Source organism: Aptenodytes patagonicus, chromosome 8, assembly GCF_965638725.1.
Source record: "Aptenodytes patagonicus chromosome 8, bAptPat1.pri.cur, whole genome shotgun sequence".
Lineage (NCBI taxonomy): Eukaryota > Metazoa > Chordata > Aves > Sphenisciformes > Spheniscidae > Aptenodytes > Aptenodytes patagonicus.
Window position 1 is genome coordinate 10,718,794 of NC_134956.1, and position 20,137 is coordinate 10,738,930.

Sequence of the window (20,137 nt, forward strand, 5' to 3'; positions counted from 1 at the left end):
TTTTCAAGTCAGCCAAGTGGGAAAACCCAATTAACAAAGCTTTATGTCTAAATTTTTTGGGATTTACTGGTTCTTTCAGATTTACAGATTAAATACCATTTAAAGTCAGTGCTTCTGCTGAACCATCAGCCTAACACAAATTGATTTTTTGTATGTACAGCTGGGCCCGTGTAGAACATCTCTAGTAAATAACACAGGCTGAAGTCTCATTGAGGGACACCAGAACTTCAAGCAAGTGCTTAAAGCTCTGCTGAACAAGGAACAGTGTAAACCCATACTTACAATGTTTTCCTACATCATTGTCATGAAGAGTTGTTTTCTTTGTATAAGGCTCTCCTTATCCATATTGACTTCAGGCTGAATATCAAATATGAGGATAATTAACTTTCATGTACTGTTAGATAAAAATGAATTCAACACCTTAAAATTAATGGCAATGAGCTGGATATCTGGTCTGGTCCCATGTGATTTGATCCTGTGAAATGCTGCATTCTGTCATTAAAAGATAATGAGGGCAACTTCCATAACTGGAACACTTACACTGACAAGAGAGGAGATATCCAAGGTGAAGCATTAAATAGGCAAATATCCTAAATTAATTAAAATGTGATATAAAAAAAGATTATAATTTTCAGCTTCTTTTAACCAAACAATTGTTCAAACTGAACAGTCAGTTGAACACTAGCCCTTCCATTTGAGATAATTTTTAGAAAAAGGTATCACACTCTTTCTAAATAAGCTATTTAAACTCCAATGTAACGCACAATCTGTTTCAGGTAGCAAGATCCATTTTGCATATTTCAGACTTTAAACACTTTTTTTTTTTAAAACCATGAAGCTTTGTTAAATCGTCTTCAGTTAAGCTGCAGTAATTCACACTAGCTGAATATCTTCTGCAACCTAGGGTTTGGATTTTTTTTAACTGCAAAAATATCTAAACTTTTCTGAAAATACTTATTAAAATATATATGAAAAGTTCACTTTTTCCACAAAAAGTAGATTATAATAATACTTCAAGTATTTACAGTTTATTTGAATGAAAATTATTATAGTCTTTCAAATCTGGGGATAAAATCGTAATTAATACATCATCATTACTCAATACAAGTTATGAAAATTCCAGTAATTCTTCATGTTCTATTGTAGTACTGTAAGAGCAAACCATCCTTCTTTTTACTCTAGCAGGCTGGAGGTGAAAGTATTTTTCACCATTAGAAACTGAGATTCTCGGTGTGATCTTTTCAGCTTTGCACGACGGTTCTGGAACCAGATCTAAAATTGAAAGAAAAGGCACGCTTTTCAGAAATACAGCACTGTAAGAAGAATAAGCTTTGAAACTTAAAAATATTCACACAACTTTACAGTATTTTGTGTAATGACAGTAGTTTGGAAGTTCAATACAAATTTAAAACATGCAGATGATGGCAGGTAGCTACCTGCAATAATTTTAACACCACAGACGAAGAAAATAATACCCCCAGCTTAACTGAAAAGTGAGGACCAGCTTCACTGTAATTAATATAAAAACTAATATTAACTTCAGTGACACTGAACCAGACTCTGGAAAATCCTGAGCATCTGGAATTCACACACAAGTCTTAAGGTGTTATTTCTTCAGCTGCCTAATTAATCTCAGCATCAAGCTTCCCATCAACCCCAATAAAAGACTTGCATCAAAAGCTTAATAAAAGTCAAGGTGAGGCCCAAATTCTAATGTTTATGGTATGCTTCTTATCACATTGGACTACCTGGAAATCAATAATTAAAATCCCTGAGTAGCTTTTGCTTTTGGCCAGATGAAGACATAGGCTCAAACATTGGTTTAACACATGTATGCTCTACTGACAGTCTCACAAATTACTTAACATTCGTACAAATTATTTCAATATTTGTTTCAAATTTGTTTTTCAAATATAGTGACAAGCATAATATAAACATGATTTTAAAATGTGGAAGCAAACAATCAAGTTCTGCACATGATAATTAGAGATTAACAGAGCAGATATAATGGAAATACTATAGTAATGAATACCTCATCAACGCTATGGAAGAAGGTTTAAGATTTCAGAAGGAATTCAATGGCTTCCATTTCACAAATCATTGAAGGCATACCACATGTATAAATGTACACTGTTTTAAATTGAGATTATTAAAATTATTGCTACTGCTGTCAAACTACTCATTTATATAACCAGAGAGTACATATAGATGGAATTACAGAAATGTTCGAATAAATTTTTAAGTTACCTGGATCCTGTCTTCATCCAAGTCTAATTTGCGAGCTAGCTCTTCTCTAACATCAATGCCAGGGTAGGAGTTCATTTTAAAAACATTTTCCAAGACTTCAATCTGAGGAGATTAAAACACACTTGTTGAATCACCAGCTTTATAGGAGTAATAAAGAAAATAAATACAACAGTTTAGTTAGTTCAACAGGAGCCTTCCAGCAGTGTTTGCACAATTCTGATTCCATGCATAAACACAGGTCTGCTGAAATTAGCAACATTACTGTTAATTTACACTAGTTCCTGACTACATTTCTATCTGCAGAGGTACATCATACTGAATTAGTCAGCTGTTATAGGCTTCTATCAACATTTAACTAAACTACATTGTTATTCATTTATTAAAGACTGAGAAGATCCCTACCTGGTTTCTAGTGAATGCAGTTCTTGGTCTTCTACCCCTGTACCAGCTCAATTCTCGTTTGAAAGATAGCCTTTCAGCGACTGAAAAATATTTTTCACATTTCAAAACTTTCTCCTCTTGCACTGGATTACTGTTAGCATGAAATAATGGATTTTCATAGCAAACAACAGGGATTTGCAGATGGGGATTACTGTCATCACCTAAAACTAGAAAAAGTAAGCAAACAAGAGCTTCAATTTACTGGTTTTCAGTAGAAACATGAAAATATATACGTTTTTAAAGGACTAAGAGCTTGAGAGGTTACAAAACAGACTGCTGACTTACCCAAGTTGGTGCATGCATCCATCCATGGTCTGTGGGGTTTCACAGCTGGAATGCCATCTTTTTTCTGCTCCAGTCCCAAAATACTTTCAATGGAAAACGAGCACTGTGTGGTTTTATTTTCTACAAAACCAGACACTTTCCGAAGATTCTGAGACACTGATGTATTAGCAGCACATAGCGATGTATTTGCCATGCTTTCACCTTCAGCCAGCATAGCATGTATACTGTACTTGCATTTCTCCACAAGTCCTCCTTATAGCTATGTTGACAAGGGGGTTGGATTTGCAACGTCATTAATTAAAATCTTTTATTAGAAAGTTTTAGCATGTCAATGAAAACTCTCCCACCAAGAGGCACGAGGAGTTAATTGTTTATTTGTTTGCAAGTAATTAGCAACTAATGGTGACACTAGGGGGGCCACCAAGAGGGACAAAAAGTGTTATCTCTCCTAACCAGAACATCGACTTAACTTTCTCAAAAGCAGCTGTGCACAAATACAGTACTTCTCTTTTATTTGAAATCATTAATGTATAAAATCAGTTTTTTAAAAAACTTTATACTCTAATGGACTCCACTTGCCTAAACATAGCAGCATGATAGGAAACCAGTCAAGTAATAAGTAATCTCATTTAAGTGAATTTCCTTCCAAGGAAATTTAAAAAATAATCTCTTAATGCTATTAGGGTAATCCCGATGAAAATGCCTCTGTTTTTTCATATGCATATGTAATGGTGAACGTGGTCAATAAAACAACAATAGCTTTTGGCATAAGGCACTGTGCAGTGGGTTGGCAATGTTGTCAAAGCTCAGTGTAATTGCCTTCCAAGTGCCTGGATTAGTTAACAGGAACAGTTGCACCAACTATTTTAAATAATTCATGCATTCATTTTTCTTATTAAAATAACTTTGTTGCAGCTTTTTTGAAACATACCATATGTGAAATTTCCCGATCATTCTTTACAACAAAAAATCAAAACTTAAAGTAATAGAAGCAGTACACTCAAATTTACTGGTTTAAAAACATCCTTGTATTGCTACACATTCCTCCCTTCTTGTAGGTTTATAACCAACAGAAATTTATTTAAATCCTACAGGGCGAACACTTAAAATGACCAAAACCCATGAGTAATGGGGAGTAAGGAGGTAAAGATTTTGTAATGAAGTTCAAAGTTTGAAAACAGATTTCTGATTTCATTCATTATAAAGGAAGTACCGACTATAACATTTTTATATTCAAGGTCATCTGTCAGCCACACAGCAGTTTGCATGTCACATGTTCAAAACCAGCTTTTGGTTCAGGATAACCTCTCTACAGAGATTCCTCCTTTTCTTATTTTGGACAAAGCTTTATTTTAGAACATGCAAAAATGAAAACAGTGTTTTAATTTCAGGATGCAAAAGTTACCCCTCTTAAATAAAGCTTTTAATTTGGAGCACATAGGACTGTGCTCTTCTAAAGGAAAAATCTGGCCCTCTATTTTTTCTTGTTTTACCGTTTTCTCAGAGTAGTTTATTCTGTGTAATCAGTCACATTCACATGGCTAACAACTAATGTTAAGTAAATAAACAGTACCTCCACTTTGATTTTCTGTACATTTGTAAACAACCCAAGACTAATCTTTAGAAATAGACAGAAGCAGGAAAACTGCTAAGGAAATGGCACAATCTAGAATTGGCAATATTGTGCTGAGGGAGATTCTACAGAGAGAAATGCAATCCATATGTGGCTTTATATCAGAAAGACATTCAGCTGAAGAATGTTAACTTACTGGACTGACTTTGTGTTGTGCAATTAGATTGTTGTCAAACCAAACTATCAAAAAGAGTGACAATTCAAGAAGTGGTCTTACCAAGGACATCTTATCAGCATGTATCAATGGATCTTGAAGTGGCGTCAATGTAACTGCAATGACCACCTGCAAGCTAAGCTCCAACCATCATTTAACAGCCTCAGCAACCACAAAATTTAGACATACAAAAAGCTGTAAGGACCTATGTATGAAACCACTGCTTGCTGAAATATCTGGTGAACTAGAGGTCAGCGGGAAGCAGCGTTAAGCAAGGGCCTTACAGCCCTTTATGTTTCAGTACAGCTGTTCCCAACAAGGCAACCTGTGACCTTAACAAAGCAACAGGACTCCTTTTCTTGACTGCAGGCAGTTATTTTGAGTATTCAGACTGCATTCAGGTTACTAAAGAGATAATGCAAAGCCTCTTACATAGCAGTGATTGGTAGATCAGTTTTCTGCCTCTACAGTCTCTACATAGAACACCAGTTTAAAAAAAAAAAAAATTCCCACAAAACACATTAAGTCAAAAAGAAAACAATATATCTCCTACTGTACTAAACTTGGAGCTGCTTACCAATTTCTGTATCCCAAAGAGGTGAAAAGCATGATCACTGATAGAAAGACAGCCTCTTGAATCCAGAAACTAACGTGGACTTTAATAATATGAAAAACCTCTTAATGATTATAATATAAATAGCTAGTTTCCAAATACAGCCCGCTATTTTTTTTTTTTTAAAGAACTTAAAAATACCAACACAAGCACCGATACAAAACACATTCCAGAAAAATACTTATTTCTCCTGGATGAATATGAATGAAATGAACTTGAGCCACACAGTTGAGACTCAGATTACCACATACTTCAAGTCCCGACGTGGTAAATACCTTCATAGGTGTTCTCTTCAGGAAGCTATCACGAACTACCAATAAAGACAGGCATATGTGGTGGTAACGGAGACATTTATGAGAGGCACGTATCTTCCCAAAGCTAACCATTAAGTTAACCAAGTAATTATAACTTACATTTGGTCTCTCTGAGATTGTGGAAGATGGAAAAAAACTTTTTCAGGGTAGTCTGCTTTTAACTTCCAGTTGGAAACACTCATTCTTTCAGGGTTTTTTAATGACTTTTCAGGGAGAAAAGATCTTGGTAGGTCTCAAAAAGAATTTTCATGAAATAGGCCAAAACCAGTTAACTCATTCACTAGGCACAGGTCAGAAGCTCATCAAATACTGCCATCTGGTGTTGAGGCTTGCCCAGCTGTTAAGTTTGTTCAGCAAGGTTATCTGAGTAAGAAACTATTATTAAAATAATCGTATTACATTCATTTGCTCGATGTTGAATTGAATCAGACTGGGAGAATGCAGTGCGGTCACGGAAACATATCAACACTCTTGTTTTTAAACAGAGTTCATTCCTGCAACTGCTTATAGGACCAGGAAGTACCAATTCAGAAGTTCACAAGGTAGATGCTCACACTATGCTCTCTAATTTCTGAGTAATTCAGTGAAATTGAAACACCATATATCTAAGAAACCTTTATTATGCTAAAGAGACCTTTATAACGTTAATGCAGCTCCACATAACTGTTTATAAAAATTTCACAAGAAAAGAGAATTTATTCTAAGGATAAGAAGTCTGCAGTATACCAAAATTCCATTATATCCCTGGATGTGTTCAAGGTCAGGTTGGACATGATTTGAGCAACCTCATCCAGTGAGAGATGTCCCAAAGCGGGGTTGGAACTAGATGTTCTTTAAGGTCCCTTCCAACCCAAACCATTCCAGGATTCCATGATTCTAGAACAACATATATAGAAAGATAAATCCACTGGAAAATCTGGCTGAAGGTCTAGCATTCAAATGTTGCTAGATTTCTTTGAACAGAAGCTTGCTTAGTTGTAGAAGAAAGCTATTTGTTATCAAGATAAACAGCCAACAAACCTTTCCGTAAGAAATGAGGATGAAAATATATTTTCCACAGGGTAGAAAACTTACAGTTTTAGATCCAAGAATACCTGATAGTAAAGAACCAGATTAAATTTCTAGGAATTCCCACTGAAGGTGTAAATAGACCTTGAGCCTTCACTCAAAAATTGTATTTCATTATTTTGGCCCATTAGAAATGATCAATTCCTCCCTTGCAACCCATATGAGATTACCTATAGAGTTTTAGCTAAATACCGTTGTAGGGGCAAATAGAACAACACAACAAACATTAAGTTGAAAATCCTAAGTAATCAATAGTAGGAAAAATCAATGTTCCTTGGATATGCAAATCTAATCCTCTTACAGCATCACATACTTGATGAGGCAGCAAACTAACCTCCCTTTCAGATTTTGCACCAGTGTTTTTTGCCCAGGGAGAGTAGAGTTCATCTGTTTAGTAGATGAAGCTCTTGTTCTTTAGAGATGAGAAGCCTCTAAGGACTCTCTTTATACCAGCTGAAGCGATCACACCAACAGTTCTTGGTGGCTTTGGTCTGAAACCCCAATGCTTACTGCTGCTACCTTTTGCCATTGTCACCCATTGCTACTCCACTGCCAGGTCACCTTTCACAATAGCCTCTGCAATACTTTCAGCTTTTTAAAAAGGTCTAAATGGTATATATAATCTTTCTTGATTACTTATCACACTCAGAAAAATTGCCTTTCGTCTCACCTTTACCACAAGCTGCTTTACCCAACTGCGTCAGTACTTCAGCACCTCAGATATTCTGCTGCATGTAGCTCCCTTTCAAATATGTTTTGAACATGAATAACAAAGATTATATTCAAAGCCAACTTCAAACTCCAAAGGTTTTTTTTAGGCAAGAATACCTCAAAACTGTTAACACCAATTTTCACAAAACATGACTAAAAGTAGTTAGCTATTTCTTGGCTGAAGTAAAAGCTATTTTGACCCAGGGAGATTAAGTGAACACAGATAAATTCAAGGTAAATCCAAGGGTGGCACTAGGAAGAATCTGAGAAACAGTGTGTTAAACAGTGCGTAACATGCAAATAAAGCCTACCTTATCCAGACAGCTACTTTCACCCTCCAGCAGAGGCAAAATGTTCTCTCCATTAGGGGACACATCTGGAATCCTCTAAAGACCTGTTGGCTGCTCTTACCCCTGTTTACATAGTGCCAAGTACTAGTTCCCCACATTTTGAAAGCCTTTTAGTAAGTATTTTGCAGAAAGAAGAAACAAAACAAACCACCAAACCCACAAATCCAAAACCCCAAACAAACGAAGAGATAAATCACGAACTGACAAAAAGCCTACAATGCTGAAAAAATTTTAACACTAAACCCACACTTATTAGAGGGTTCAGAGGGATTCTTCAATTCATTACTATTAAATGTCATCTGTTGCTGTCAAATTTGTATCTCAAATAAAACTTTTGGATGCCTTGTAACATTTGTGAAAGTGTACACAAAAGGTACATTTGTACTCAAAAAGACTAGTAATGTCTTACAGAATGTTTCAACATAAGGGATCTATTTAAAAAGCTGACTACTAATTCAAAGAAGCCCTGGTATACTACAAAATTATTAGAAAGGCCCCCCTCTTGCTACTAAAGCGAACTGAATCATTAAACTGAATCGCTAAGATCAACAGAAACAAGACATATTTTTATGCTATATGTCAGCTGAGATACCAAAGCACATTTCTACATATAAAAGATGTTTGTTAGTGTTTTGTTTTTTTCTTCTACAAAACACTGAATTCTCAAAGAGCTGTTCTGTATTCATAGCAGCTCAAGAAATGTTTTTTTTTTTCCCTCTGCCACTTACAGCTGTAAATATACAAAGCTAACTAAAACCAATTCCGTTTAAAGTTACTACCTTCCTGAATTCTGCTAGGGAAATGCATCTTATAGTATAAAACAGAGAGCATTTCTTACAGAAGACCGCTGTAAAACTTAGTCACAAGTTAACTGATCTCAAAACCAAAAAGCTGTGCACATATATGTAGGTCATGAACCAACACTAGTGTTCTGTCACATAATTACAGATACAAGACTTAGTCTTTAAAATCCCTTGTAAAATAACACTATATTATTACCCTCATATGACAGGGAAAGAGAGAAGTGGTGTGACTTGCTTCAGTCAGGTGAGTCACCAGCTGAGCTGGTAAATGAACTGACTGAACCGAGTTGCAATTTTGAAATTTCCTCACCACTCCCTACAAAAAAACCCAAAACAAACAAAAAAAATCCTACCTCAAAAATCTTTAATTGTTTGCAATTTAATACCAGCCTTTTCCTTTATCTGCTTTTTAAAGGTAAAATATGATCTGATACACCATAAAGAAAGGTCTCCATAGCAAGACTGCACAATAGTTAATCATTTGCTCTGCTGGATAACTTTGTGTACTTTCTAATCTGGTTTTATACTAAGTTCACCTGGCCCCAAAAAGGCAAAACCAGCAAGGGAACAGCCTCTTCTTTTTTTAGCTGTAATAATAAATGTATCTAAAAAGTTACCGATCATCTATTAAAATGCAGAAATGAAATATCAAATAATTTCAGAGTTAAACCAGTTTGCAAATTCAAATATGCTGTACAATTTGGTTTTGCTTTTGTTAGTTTTAAGAGTGCGAATTTTATGCAGCCTCGTTTGACACACAATATATTTTAATCCATTTTTAAATGAATGGAAATTTAGAGTATTCTTGACTAGGAATTTGTACATAATGCCTCGTAAAAGACCTACTCTTAAAATATGAATTGCTTAACGTGCAGGAATAATTTAAAGTACAATAATTTTGGCCAAAACATACTAATCACAGAGGGCAATTCAAGAATATGCTCTTTTTTAAACAGTGCGCAATGATCTGGTTCAATTCCAGCGATCCCTCGCGGTAGTTTTAAGCATTTAAAGTTGGCCACCAACCCATAGTGCCAAGCTTATCCAGTCTAAGAAAGTAGGGGGTCCTTTAGGACTGATTATAATCTTGCTTCTGAAGGGTTAAAATTGTGGTCGGCAACGTTTCTAGTTTTTTAAGACACAAGCAGGAACACCAGGTCCTCAGCTAAAGCTATCACGTGGTAACAGAAAATACTAGGTAGTTAGGGATAGAAATACTTGGATGGTGGAGACAGACATGACAGGGATAAAAGGAGACTTCTCAAAAGGGATGCTCCAGGTAACATCAAAAGAGCGCAAAAGATGCTTCCATCATGACAGGGACACAACAGCATTAGTCCCACTGTGGTTCTGCCCCCAAAATAACTGTCTATCTGTTCTGAGAAGACAGCAACAGCCAGAACAAATACAAACGGGGCTAGGAAGACATACTGATTTGTAACACGAGCATGTAACTGCAAACGCAAAAAGAAAAGAGAAAAAGTTTGCTTGCTTTTTCCCCAGTAACTTCGCTTGACAACCATCATCTGCCCGCGGCACCGCTGGACAGACACCTCAGCGTGGAAACATCCTGTCTCCGCTCCCCACTCACCTCCCCGAACGGGGGGCGGCCCGACGCAGCGGGTGACGGGGCGCCCTCCCGAGAAGCGGGAGCCGATCTGACCGCCAAAAGGCCCCTCTTCTCTGTTCCTCATTTTACTGACAGGGAGAAGGAGGGCGCCGCTGACTCGGCGGGACGCACTTTTCTTCCTCCCCTGAGGGACAGCGTGCGGCAGGGGCACGGAGGGCACCGAGCCGCAGCGCGAGCCCCTCCCGCCAGGCAGCCGCCAAGGCGAGGGGCGGGAACAGCGGAGCGGAGCAGAGCCGCGCGCCCACGCAGAGGCGCGACGCACTCCGCAGCGCCAACAGCCCCACACGCGCGTGTAGGCAAACAGATGGACCCGCTCACCAATAACAAGCGGGGTAGGCTGTGCGGAAGAACCAATAGAAAGGCTAAGCGAGCGGCGGGGGGGGGGGGGAGGCGGGACATCCGGCGGGAAGCGAGGCGGGGGCGCCTGTGTTGTGACTGGAGGGAGGGGGAGGGGTCCAGTCAGCTGGGCGTGCTGTGGGGTGCGGGAGCTGCAGCGGCGCAGAGTCAACCCCGGCGGCCGCCATGCCCGGCATCGACAAGCTCCCCATCGAGGAGACGCTGGAAGACAGCCCCCAGGTAAGAGAGGCAAGACGCAGCCCGGTGGGCGGAGGCCAGATCGGGCCCGACCCGTGGGCGCCAGGCCTAGCGCTGATCCTCTCTCGCTCCCTCCCCCCCCATTCCCTCGGGGAGACGTTGGAGAGCCTCGGCGGCGGCCGGGAAGGAGGGGGAAACCCTCCCCGGCAGCGGAGCAGGGGCGCTGCGTGCATGGCCAGGTGCCTTCCCATCCTCCTCGCCCCTGCGGCGTGGCAGGGGCTCGGGGCCAGGAGTCATGGCTCTCGGGCTGTCAACTTCGGCAGTGCCCCCTGCGAGGTGTCGCCCCAGTCTCCGCGGCGCCTTCTTCCCGCTTGCATCACCGCGTCCTCTTGGGTGTCCTGCGGGCTGATGAGCTGTTTATAAAGCAGCGAGCTCCGTAACGATTTTCCGGAGGTACTGTGCTTCAGCATCGGGCGTCAGGGTAGTCGCTTGCATTGACTCCCTTACTTCCCCGCCCCCGCATTTACATTCATGACTTATTTTGGAGACCTCGTGTTGACAAAACCCGTCTTCACTTCTCAAGGCCATTTTTCTTATCTTTGTGTTTTACTAAAAACGCATTAAGGTTTAATAGGTACGTATGAAAAGCAGTTATCGGATGAGGTTATCCTGGCGGTTGTTAATGCTGTGAGTAGGCGGGAAACGCGTGGTGCGGAGAGGCCTTTAATTGCTCTGGTATCTTCACTTCCATTTCTGCTGCTTGACCTTTGTCAGTGATGCCATATATTGTATTGGCATTTCTTTCATACTACTATTAAGCAGAAAATGCTTTATTCAATTGCACTGGTTTCTCTTGCTGGCAGCAACAACAACAGCAAGTACTTTGTACTGCTCTTCCTAGACGCGAAAAAAAAGTTTACAATATATTTTCTTTTATTGCAGCCTTTTGAATTAAGATCTTTGTTTTGCTGCATTGTTTATGTAGATGAGCAAGACTTCCTATATTGTAATAGCATATGCATTGGTAGTTTTGATTCCTCAACCATAGGAAGAGAAACTTTCACTTGCTTAATAGGGAATTTTAACCCCATTTTAACAAATCTACATCAAGTGGAGGGATGACTTAGAAAAAGCAACAGAAGAAGGCCACATATAAAGTGTATCATTGCTTGCCAAAGGACAGTGCCCCATATAGCTCAGATACTAGATGTTAGATGAGATCTAGCCTGTACTATGGTCTTTGGCCCAGAGACTAAACCTGAGTACTCTCATGAAGAGGAAAAATTTTTGAAAGTGTTATAATAATAGTAATTTAACAAAATTATCTCTTGGAAGTTTGTTCTCAGTATATGAAAGTCAGAACTATTCATATTTATAGGAAATGTCAAATGTGAGATAAACTTAGGATCCCTAAAAAGTGGGATGTAGGGTTTTTTTTCCCAAGCTCTTAAGACTGGAATGTCATTTGGGAAGCACATGCAAAAAAGTTACATATTGGAACATAATTATAAATTCTAGAGTCTTTCATTTGAGGTTATTTGTGGTACAGACTAGCAAAGCCTAACTCAGCCCAGTGAGTTTGATGTGCTTAAACTGTTAGATTTGCCAATATCTTCTTCTATTTTTAGGTACAAAATTTTGTATCAACCTAATATTTCAGGTGAATTCTGGCTAACCACCTCTTAGAAGAACATAACTAGGACTCTGTAGTATTCCATTACATTAGTTCATTTCTGTTATTTTGAAATCAGTGCAATGAAAATGGCAACAAATGTTGCTTGAAGAAAGAAGAAACCTTGCTTTCTTTAGGAGTTGCCATGACTTTCTGATTGACGTGTTCATGCTGTAATATTGAAAAAGATCATCAGCCTAGGTCATTGTTTAGTGCTGAACTATGGACTGGAGTTTTGCACCTTTAGACATGCTTTAGACACTAACTTTAGGTATATAAACATCATATCAAACTTATTCTGCATCTGAGGGAAGGAAAGGCTTTTCTAAAATGGCAAAACCCATTCATTTCCTCTTGTTGTAGGACAAAAATCTAACCACTGTGTTTTTAGACTTAAACCAAATGCCAAGTTTACATTGTCTTTTGCTGTGCAAAGCAAAGCAATTTAAATGTTAACTTAGGACATATATTACACACATACTGAGTGTTCATATATATATTTAGAGAGTTTCTGCTCAGACTTATTTGCATTCCTGAAGCATTGCACAATAAAAAAGCCAATAGACTTGATAGTACAGGCTCTATCTCATGTCACTTACACTACCATACATAGTCTTACCATAGTCATACTGTACAAGTCTCACAATCGCTAACCCTTGTTCTTATGGGGGACTTGAACTTACCAGATGTCTGCTGGAAATACGATATAGCAGAGAGGAAGCAGTCTAGGAGGTTGCTGGAGTGTGTGGAAGATAACTTCCTGACACAGCTGGTGAGTGAGTCAACTAGGGAAGGTGCCCCGCTGGACCTGTTGTTTGTGAACAGAGAAGGACTGGTGGGTGATGTGATGGTTGGAGGCCGTCTTGGGCATAGTGATCACAAAATGATAGAGTTTTTGATTCTTGGAGAAGTAAGGAGGGGGGGTCAGCAGAACTGCTACCTTGGACTTCTGGAGGGCAGACTTTGGCCTGTTTAGGAGCCTGGTTGGCAGAGTCCCTTGGGAGGCAGTCCTGAAGGGCAAAGGAGCCCAGGAAGGCTGGACATTCTTCAAGAAGGAAATCTTAAGGGCGCAGGAGCAGGCTGTCCCCAAGTGCCGAACGACGAGCCGGCGGGCAAGCAGACCGGCCTGGCTGAACAGAGAGCTTCGGCTGGAACTCGGGGAAAAAAGGAGCGTTTACGACCTGTGGAAGAAGGGGCAGGCAACTCAGGAGGACTACAAGGATGTCGTGAGATTATGCGGGGAGAAAATTAGAAGGGCCAAAGCCCAACTAGAACTTAATCTGGCTACTGCCGTAAAAGACAATAAAAAATGTTGCTATAAATACATTAGCAACAAAAGGAGGGCTAAGGAGAATCTCCATCCTTTATTGGTTGCGGGGGGGAAACACAGTGACAAAGGATGAGGAAAAGGCCGAGGTACTTAATGCCGCCTTTGCCTCAGTCTTTAATAGTAAGACCAGTTATTCTCCGGGTACCCAGCCCCCTGAGCTGGAAGACAGGGTCGGGGAGCAGAATGAAGCCCCCATAATCCAAGGGGAAATGGTTAGTGACCTGCCACACCACCTAGACACACACAAGTCTATGGGGCCAGTTGGGATCCACCCAAGGGTACTGAGGGAGCTGGCAGAAGTGCTCACCAAGCCACTTTCAATCCTTTATCAGCAGTCCCGGCTAACCGGGGAGGTCCCAGTTGAGTGGAGGTTAGCAAATGTGACGCCCATCTACAGGAAGGGCCAGAAGGACGATCCGGGGGACTACGGGCCTGTCAGTCTGACCTCGGTGCCCGGGAAGGTTATGGAGCAGATCACCTTGAGTGCCATCACATGGCACGTACAGGACAACCAGGTGATCAGGCCCAGTCAGCATGGGTTCATGAAAGGCACGTCCTGCTTGACCAACCTGATCTCCTTCTATGACAAGGTGACCCGCTTAGTGGATGAGGGAAAGGCTGTGCATGTTGTCTACCTAGACTTTAGTAAAGCCTTTGACACCATTTCCCGCAGCATTCTCCTGGAGAAACTGCTCAATGGCTTGGACGGGCGTACTCTTCGCTGGGTGAAAAACTGGCTGGATGGCCAGGCCCAAAGAGTGGTGGTGAATGGAGTTAACTCCAGTTGGCGACCGGTCACAAGTGGTGTTCCCCAGGACTCAGTACTGGGGCCAGTTCTTTTCAGTATCTTTATCAACAACCTGGATGAGGGGATCGAGTGCACCCTCAGTAAGTTTGCAGACGACACCAAGTTGGGTGGGAGTGTTGATCTGCTCGAGGGTAGGAAGGCTCTGCAGAGGGACCTGGACAGGCTGGATTGATGGGCCCAGGCCAGTTGTATGAGGTTCAACAAGGCCAAGTGCCGGGTCCTGCACTTGGGTCACAACAACCCCATGCAGTGCTACAGACTTGGGGAAGAGTGGCTGGAAAGCTGCCTGGTGGAAAAGGACCTGGGGGTGCTAGTTGACAGCCGGCTGAACATGAGCCGGCAGTGTGCCCAGGCGGCCAAGAAGGCCAATGGCATCCTGGCCTGAATCAGAAATAGTGTGGCCAGCAGGAGTAGGGAAGTGATGGTGCCCCTGTACTTGGCACTGGTGAGGCCGCACCTCGAATACTGTGTTCAGTTTTGGGCCCCTCACGACAAGAAGGATGTTGAGGTGCTGGAGCGTGTCCAGAGAAGGGCAATGAAGCTGGTGAAGGGTCTGGAGAACAAGTCTTATGAGGAGCAGCTGAGGGAACTGGGGTTGTTTAGCCTGGAAAGGAGGTTGTAGCGAGGTGGGTGTTGGTCTCTTCTCCCAAGTAACAAGCGATAGGACGAGAGGAAACAGCCTCACGTTGTGCCAGGGGAGGTTTAGATTGGATATTAGGAAAAATATATTCACCGAAAGGGTTATCAAGCATTGGAGCAGGCTGCCCAGGGAAGTGGTTGAGTCCCCATCCCTGGAGGTATTTAAAAGACGTGTAGATGTGGTGCTTAGGGACATGGTTTAGTGGTGGACTTGGCAGTGCTACATTAATGGTTGGACTTAATGATCTTAAGGGTCTTTTCCAACCTAAATGATTCTATGATTCTATATGATGACATAGAATGCTTAACAATTCACTGACTTCTAACTAGGTGGTTTCTTTGTGCAGCTTATCACTGGTAGTTTCTAATGTATCTGCTCATATATATGGGATGAAAGCATCTTAAAGAACATGCAAAATGATGCAAAGTTTTACTAGAAACATGAGTAAACAATTCCACTAATTTTTTGCTAAGCAATAGTCTGCCATAACTTGTTTACAGTTTCAGATTATTTTCTTTCCATCAATATCATACAATGTCAGTTTGAAGTCTGGGCATCAATAACTGATATTTTTACTATAAAACATAGAAATGCTTTTATTCTACAGTGTTCTTTTTTAAAGAGTAAGCATAATCCAGAAACCTTACATGATATTTTTTTAAAATTACAAATTCAGGTTTATTTATGTTCAGGTTTAGTAATGTTCAGGTTTAAAGGTCATGAGTATATAATTCAGTGGTTATGGTACTACGTAATTTTTTCTTTTGCATTCTTTCATGTATGTTTCCTTTAATGGGAGAGTCACAGCTATTAGGATGACACAACATGTTGCCACACCTGGCAAACATTTGAGTTCTCCTCCAGCTCTTTCCTCCTCCACCCCGCTTTTCCACTTGTTTTATAAACTAGAACCACCATTAAAGTGATTTATTGTGTTGATGATGCTGTTTGATTATATTTGTTTTTATTTAAGTATCTTGTAGGCATTATATGGTATGATCACATTTGTGAGACAACAAGGCATCTAATTCAAGTCAAATAAAAGAATTTCATGTCAAAAGAATGGTCAAATAATATACTTTATACAGGTTTAATATGTACTCCTTGATTATCATTAAAAGCAGAAAAGTAGCTGAAAAAGGCCTCCGTGCTTCAAGGGGAGATGGACTAAAGTCTAAGTCATTTCAAGACAAGTCTTCAACATAGCAAGAACTTCTAATAATAAACCCCCCATAATTCATATGCAGTGCGATCCAGTGCTTTTCGCTAATCTCATCAGAGAGGTTTTCCTGATGTCCAGACTTGTTGTGTCAGTCTTTCATTTTTTTCCCAGGTATCATAAGTTCCCTCCTTTCCTCTTTGAGGAAATTACAGTTATTTAGCCTAGGGAAGACTAAGAAAGAGAATTTCCAATTTCAAATGTTTAACAACCATAATTTTTGGGGAAAAAACAGTTATGTACTTATTCTTTCAATATTCTGTCTGGACGTTAATTTTAGTGTAAACTTAAACCCAAACCACAGTCCTCTTGCTAAAACATTATTAAAAGGGTTTATTTTGTGGGTCTTGCAAGCGATACTCCTGTTTCTACATCCAAGCATCCCAACCAATATTTTAGATCAGGAAAAGCAACCGTAGCCTGTGCAGAGTTATAGGTACATTCTCTGCTCTTCCCCCTTTTGGGTTTTTGTCTCGGTGGAAGGAAGCTATTTGATATCCTCATGGTGAGGAGTAACATTGCTTCCAAGTGCAAAAAGGATGGAAGAACACTGAGTCAGCATCTCATTTAAGCTTAAGGGCAAATTATGCCTGAGCAACCTGATTGCCTTCTCATCCAGAGTCAGTCGTTTCATCACAGGGAAAAGCAGTGGATGTCATTTACCTTGACTTAAGCAAGGATTCTGACACGGTCTCTGGTAATATCCTTCTGGCCAAAATGGAGAGGTATGGACTGCGACCTGGGTGGAAAAACTGGCTGGATAGTTGGGCTCAAAGAGTAGTGATCAGTGTTTTGAAATCTAATAGGTGGACAGTGATAAAGAGGTTGATTTTGAGGTGGATACTGTTAAGCACCTTCATCAGTGATGCGGGCAGTACAATAGGATGCATAGTCATCAAGCTTGTGGGTGACACCTGCTCAGGAGCAGACTGACTGACAAGCTGGGGTAAGGACAAAAGGACAGATCTTTTCACTCCCTTTCACCGTGGAGTGGTGCAGGGGAGAAAGGTATCTTAAGAACAACAAGATGTAGGTTGTACTGTTTTGTTTTGGTTTGGCTTTTAGTTCCTCAGCCTTTTGATCACAGAATTGACTGTTACTGCACAGGTGAATTATAGGTCCAAGCACAGCCAGCAACCGTCTTCGTGCAGGATGGGTAGTATCAGAATGTCACAGCCTTTGTTTTGATCTCACTGCAGAAGAAATGTGTATACCTGGCATACTATTCAATACCAGTCACCTTTACACTTTTCCTTAGGGATGTACCATAGTGAGTCCAGTAGTTGCGCACAGTTCCAACTCTTTTATACGCTTATCCATCTCCCTTGGTCCTTTCCTTTCTGAAAATGTACTTGTATTAACCTGGAGAGAGGCTGAGCGTGGATATCTTTAAGATTCTCTGGCATGCAACATGTATCATTCCTGTAAACAGTGTTGGAGGGTTTATAAACTTTTCAGTAACTAAACCTGAAACAATGCTATTTAACTTTGAAATTCTGTTACATTTAAATACTGCTTTGCTAACTTGACATGTTAGTGTTTTGGCTGTTTAATTTTTACAGACCCGGTCTTTGCTGGGAGTATTTGAAGAAGATGCTGCTGCAATTTCCAATTACATCAATCAGTTATTTCAAGCCATGCACAGAATATATGATGCACAGGTAGTGTTAATGAAATTCTTGAATGCATTATAAAGCTTCTGAACCACATTTCATGTCTGTTGCTTTTTTGAAATTATTATAAGCAATGTTTTTTTTAAACTTCCACATTTTTTAAATGTGGAAGTGAAATAAAATAAGAATTAAATGATTGTTTTTCTGTATGTTAGGGAGTGGTAAAGACTAAATTCTTACGATTTCTTTTGCAACAGAATTTCTTATGACAACTGAAAAGATTTTCTGGTCTTCTAGTAGTTTTATTGTATTTCCCATGTGTTTCTAAAATGTTTCCCATTATGATCTTAGTGTGTATAATAGTATGTACCAAGTGGGAGATTATTTTTTACCCATGATATATTCATGTTTTACTACTCATCTATAAGTAACTGCACTTCTATGCCGAAGGCAGAATCTATTTTGTGTGTTTTTCTGAACAATTGAGTTTATGGTTGTATTCTTAATTTGTATATACTTGAACTGTTTGACTTTTTTACTGATTTGTTACTCTTGCTTTTCATATTTTTATTTTACTGTTGTTTTTACTTTAATGACTAGTGTGTTTATTTGTAGGTTTCCTGCTATGTAGTTTTATTTTACTGCCTTTCCATTTAGCTTTTAATTTCTGTACTTTCTCCTTGAACTGCATCATGAAAGATGAAGTTGTTCCATACCATGAACCTGCTAATTGTGTCCTGTCTGTGTACAAGTACAAAGCAGTTTGTAACCAGGTAGTACTGAGGTTCATTGTAATCTTTTTGTTCCTTCACAGATAACAAATTCCTAATACTCAGGGCAACTAATTTGAAATAATTAAATGCAAATATTCACTGCATAACATGAAAAATACAGAAATCGGTGCACATAGTACAGGCCATGAACTTGGTATTTGTAAACACTTACTACCTGTAACTCCCAGTAATGTTAGAGAAATGGAAAGGCAGGATGCTTAGGTTTTCTGAAAATCTGTAATGAGATTTTAAGAAGTTCCATGTCTGTAATAGTTTCCTCTTCAAATATGTGAATTTTTTGTATTAATTTAAATCAAAAAGTAACAAGATTTTTTTTGGTTTTGTTTTGTTTTAAATCAGAATGAATTAAGTGCAGCAACTCATCTGACTTCAAAGCTTCTGAAGGAATATGAGAAACAGGTACTGTGTAAATCATTGTTGTCTTTGTGTGGTCAGGACTACGTATTTTTGTAGTCTTTTATCTTCCCAAGCACAACGTAGAATGTGTTTAGGTTTGGTCCAGATAAAATGAATTGCTGTAGTTGGTGGCTCGAATCTTTGCCAAAAGAATCTACTGTCTTCATATTAGTTCTTCCAACTAAAACAGAATGAAGTTCCTCTTACCATGATGAATATTAGTAAGTCCTGGAATATTTTACTTTTGGATCAGTGTTTTGGGGGTTGCTTAGGGTGGTGGTGGGCTTTTGTTTTTGTTTTATAAACCTGTTTACTGTTAAGTGCTTTAATTTTACCGGTCACAAAGAGAAGAGATTGCATAGCAGTCTCCATTTAACAACCATAATTTACCCTTATTGCGAGAATAATTCCACCTCTGAAAGCGCAGGTTGTGGAATCCATAACTTCTCCACTGGTAGCCTGTACTGTGAAGGGTTTCCTATTTGTAGCTATGCTGCTGGGACGCCTTTTCTGAGATGCATGTTAAAAACAAAAAGTCACTCCTTTTAAGGAGGCTGGCGCTCCCTATCCTCATTCTGCACCTAACAAGGTGAACTGGAAAAAGTACCATTTATGAATTATTTTGGTTTGGTGAGTCTTTCTAGAGGGGTGAGATGACACTTTATTTTTCCTTTGCTAATTGTTACTAACGAATAGGTGTAATGCAGATAGGGTCAAAAACACAATGATGCTGATCCAAAAGAATAGTGAGTATTCATACCTACAGTAGTCCCATTAGGAAGCGACTGAGAAACAGAGAGATTTAGAGTGTCTTTTTAAAAAAAAAAAAAAGTCTTATATTCCTAATGACAGACTGGAAATGCTGCTTAAGGTGTCTGTGCA

The 20,137-nt window shown here is 39.7% G+C and overlaps 3 protein-coding genes across 5 annotated transcripts in view; 1 reads left to right on the forward strand and 2 right to left on the reverse strand.

Annotated features, from left to right (window-relative positions):
• IL17RD (interleukin 17 receptor D) overlaps window positions 1-10,250 on the reverse strand; it is a 73,544-nt gene extending 63,294 nt beyond the window's left edge. Inside the window, exon 1 of the mRNA XM_076346307.1 lies at window positions 10,211-10,250. The gene's annotated coding sequence lies outside the window, so the exon portion shown is untranslated. The remainder of the gene's footprint in view (window positions 1-10,210) is intronic.
• HESX1 (HESX homeobox 1) lies at window positions 999-10,259 on the reverse strand. 3 transcript variants are annotated; one of them, XM_076346309.1, is made up of 7 exons: window positions 10,211-10,232; window positions 5,787-6,050; window positions 4,824-4,896; window positions 2,974-3,232; window positions 2,650-2,855; window positions 2,248-2,349; window positions 999-1,272 (listed from the first exon to the last, which is right to left on the reverse strand). In XM_076346309.1, exons 4-7 carry the CDS (start codon window positions 3,185-3,187, stop codon window positions 1,174-1,176), a joined length of 621 nt encoding a protein of 206 aa, XP_076202424.1. In that variant the 5' UTR covers window positions 3,188-3,232; window positions 4,824-4,896; window positions 5,787-6,050; window positions 10,211-10,232; the 3' UTR covers window positions 999-1,173. The 3 variants fall into 3 exon arrangements, with proteins under 3 accessions (XP_076202424.1, XP_076202425.1, XP_076202423.1); XM_076346310.1 differs by lacking the exon at window positions 5,787-6,050 and having other exon boundaries at window positions 10,211-10,259; XM_076346308.1 differs by lacking the exon at window positions 10,211-10,232 and having other exon boundaries at window positions 5,787-6,536.
• Window positions 10,260-10,708: 449 nt separating this feature from the next.
• APPL1 (adaptor protein, phosphotyrosine interacting with PH domain and leucine zipper 1) overlaps window positions 10,709-20,137 on the forward strand; it is a 34,739-nt gene continuing 25,310 nt past the window's right edge. Inside the window, exons 1-3 of the mRNA XM_076346311.1 lie at window positions 10,709-10,825; window positions 18,015-18,113; window positions 19,199-19,258. Coding sequence (XP_076202426.1) covers window positions 10,772-10,825; window positions 18,015-18,113; window positions 19,199-19,258 — 213 coding nt within the window. The 5' untranslated portion in view covers window positions 10,709-10,771. The remainder of the gene's footprint in view (window positions 10,826-18,014; window positions 18,114-19,198; window positions 19,259-20,137) is intronic.

Bases quoted from the DNA above. Each gene is read 5' to 3' on its own strand.
- HESX1 (XM_076346310.1), bottom strand. From the start codon at position 3,187: ATGCTGGCTGAAGGTGAAAGCATGGCAAATACATCGCTATGTGCTGCT. The intron at 2,856-2,973 runs GTAAGTCAGCAG...TACTTTTTCTAG, and splicing joins GGATGCATGCACCAACTTGG to TTTTAGGTGATGACAGTAAT. The intron at 1,273-2,247 runs GTAACTTAAAAA...TTTCAATTTTAG, and splicing joins TGGATGAAGACAGGATCCAG to ATCTGGTTCCAGAACCGTCG.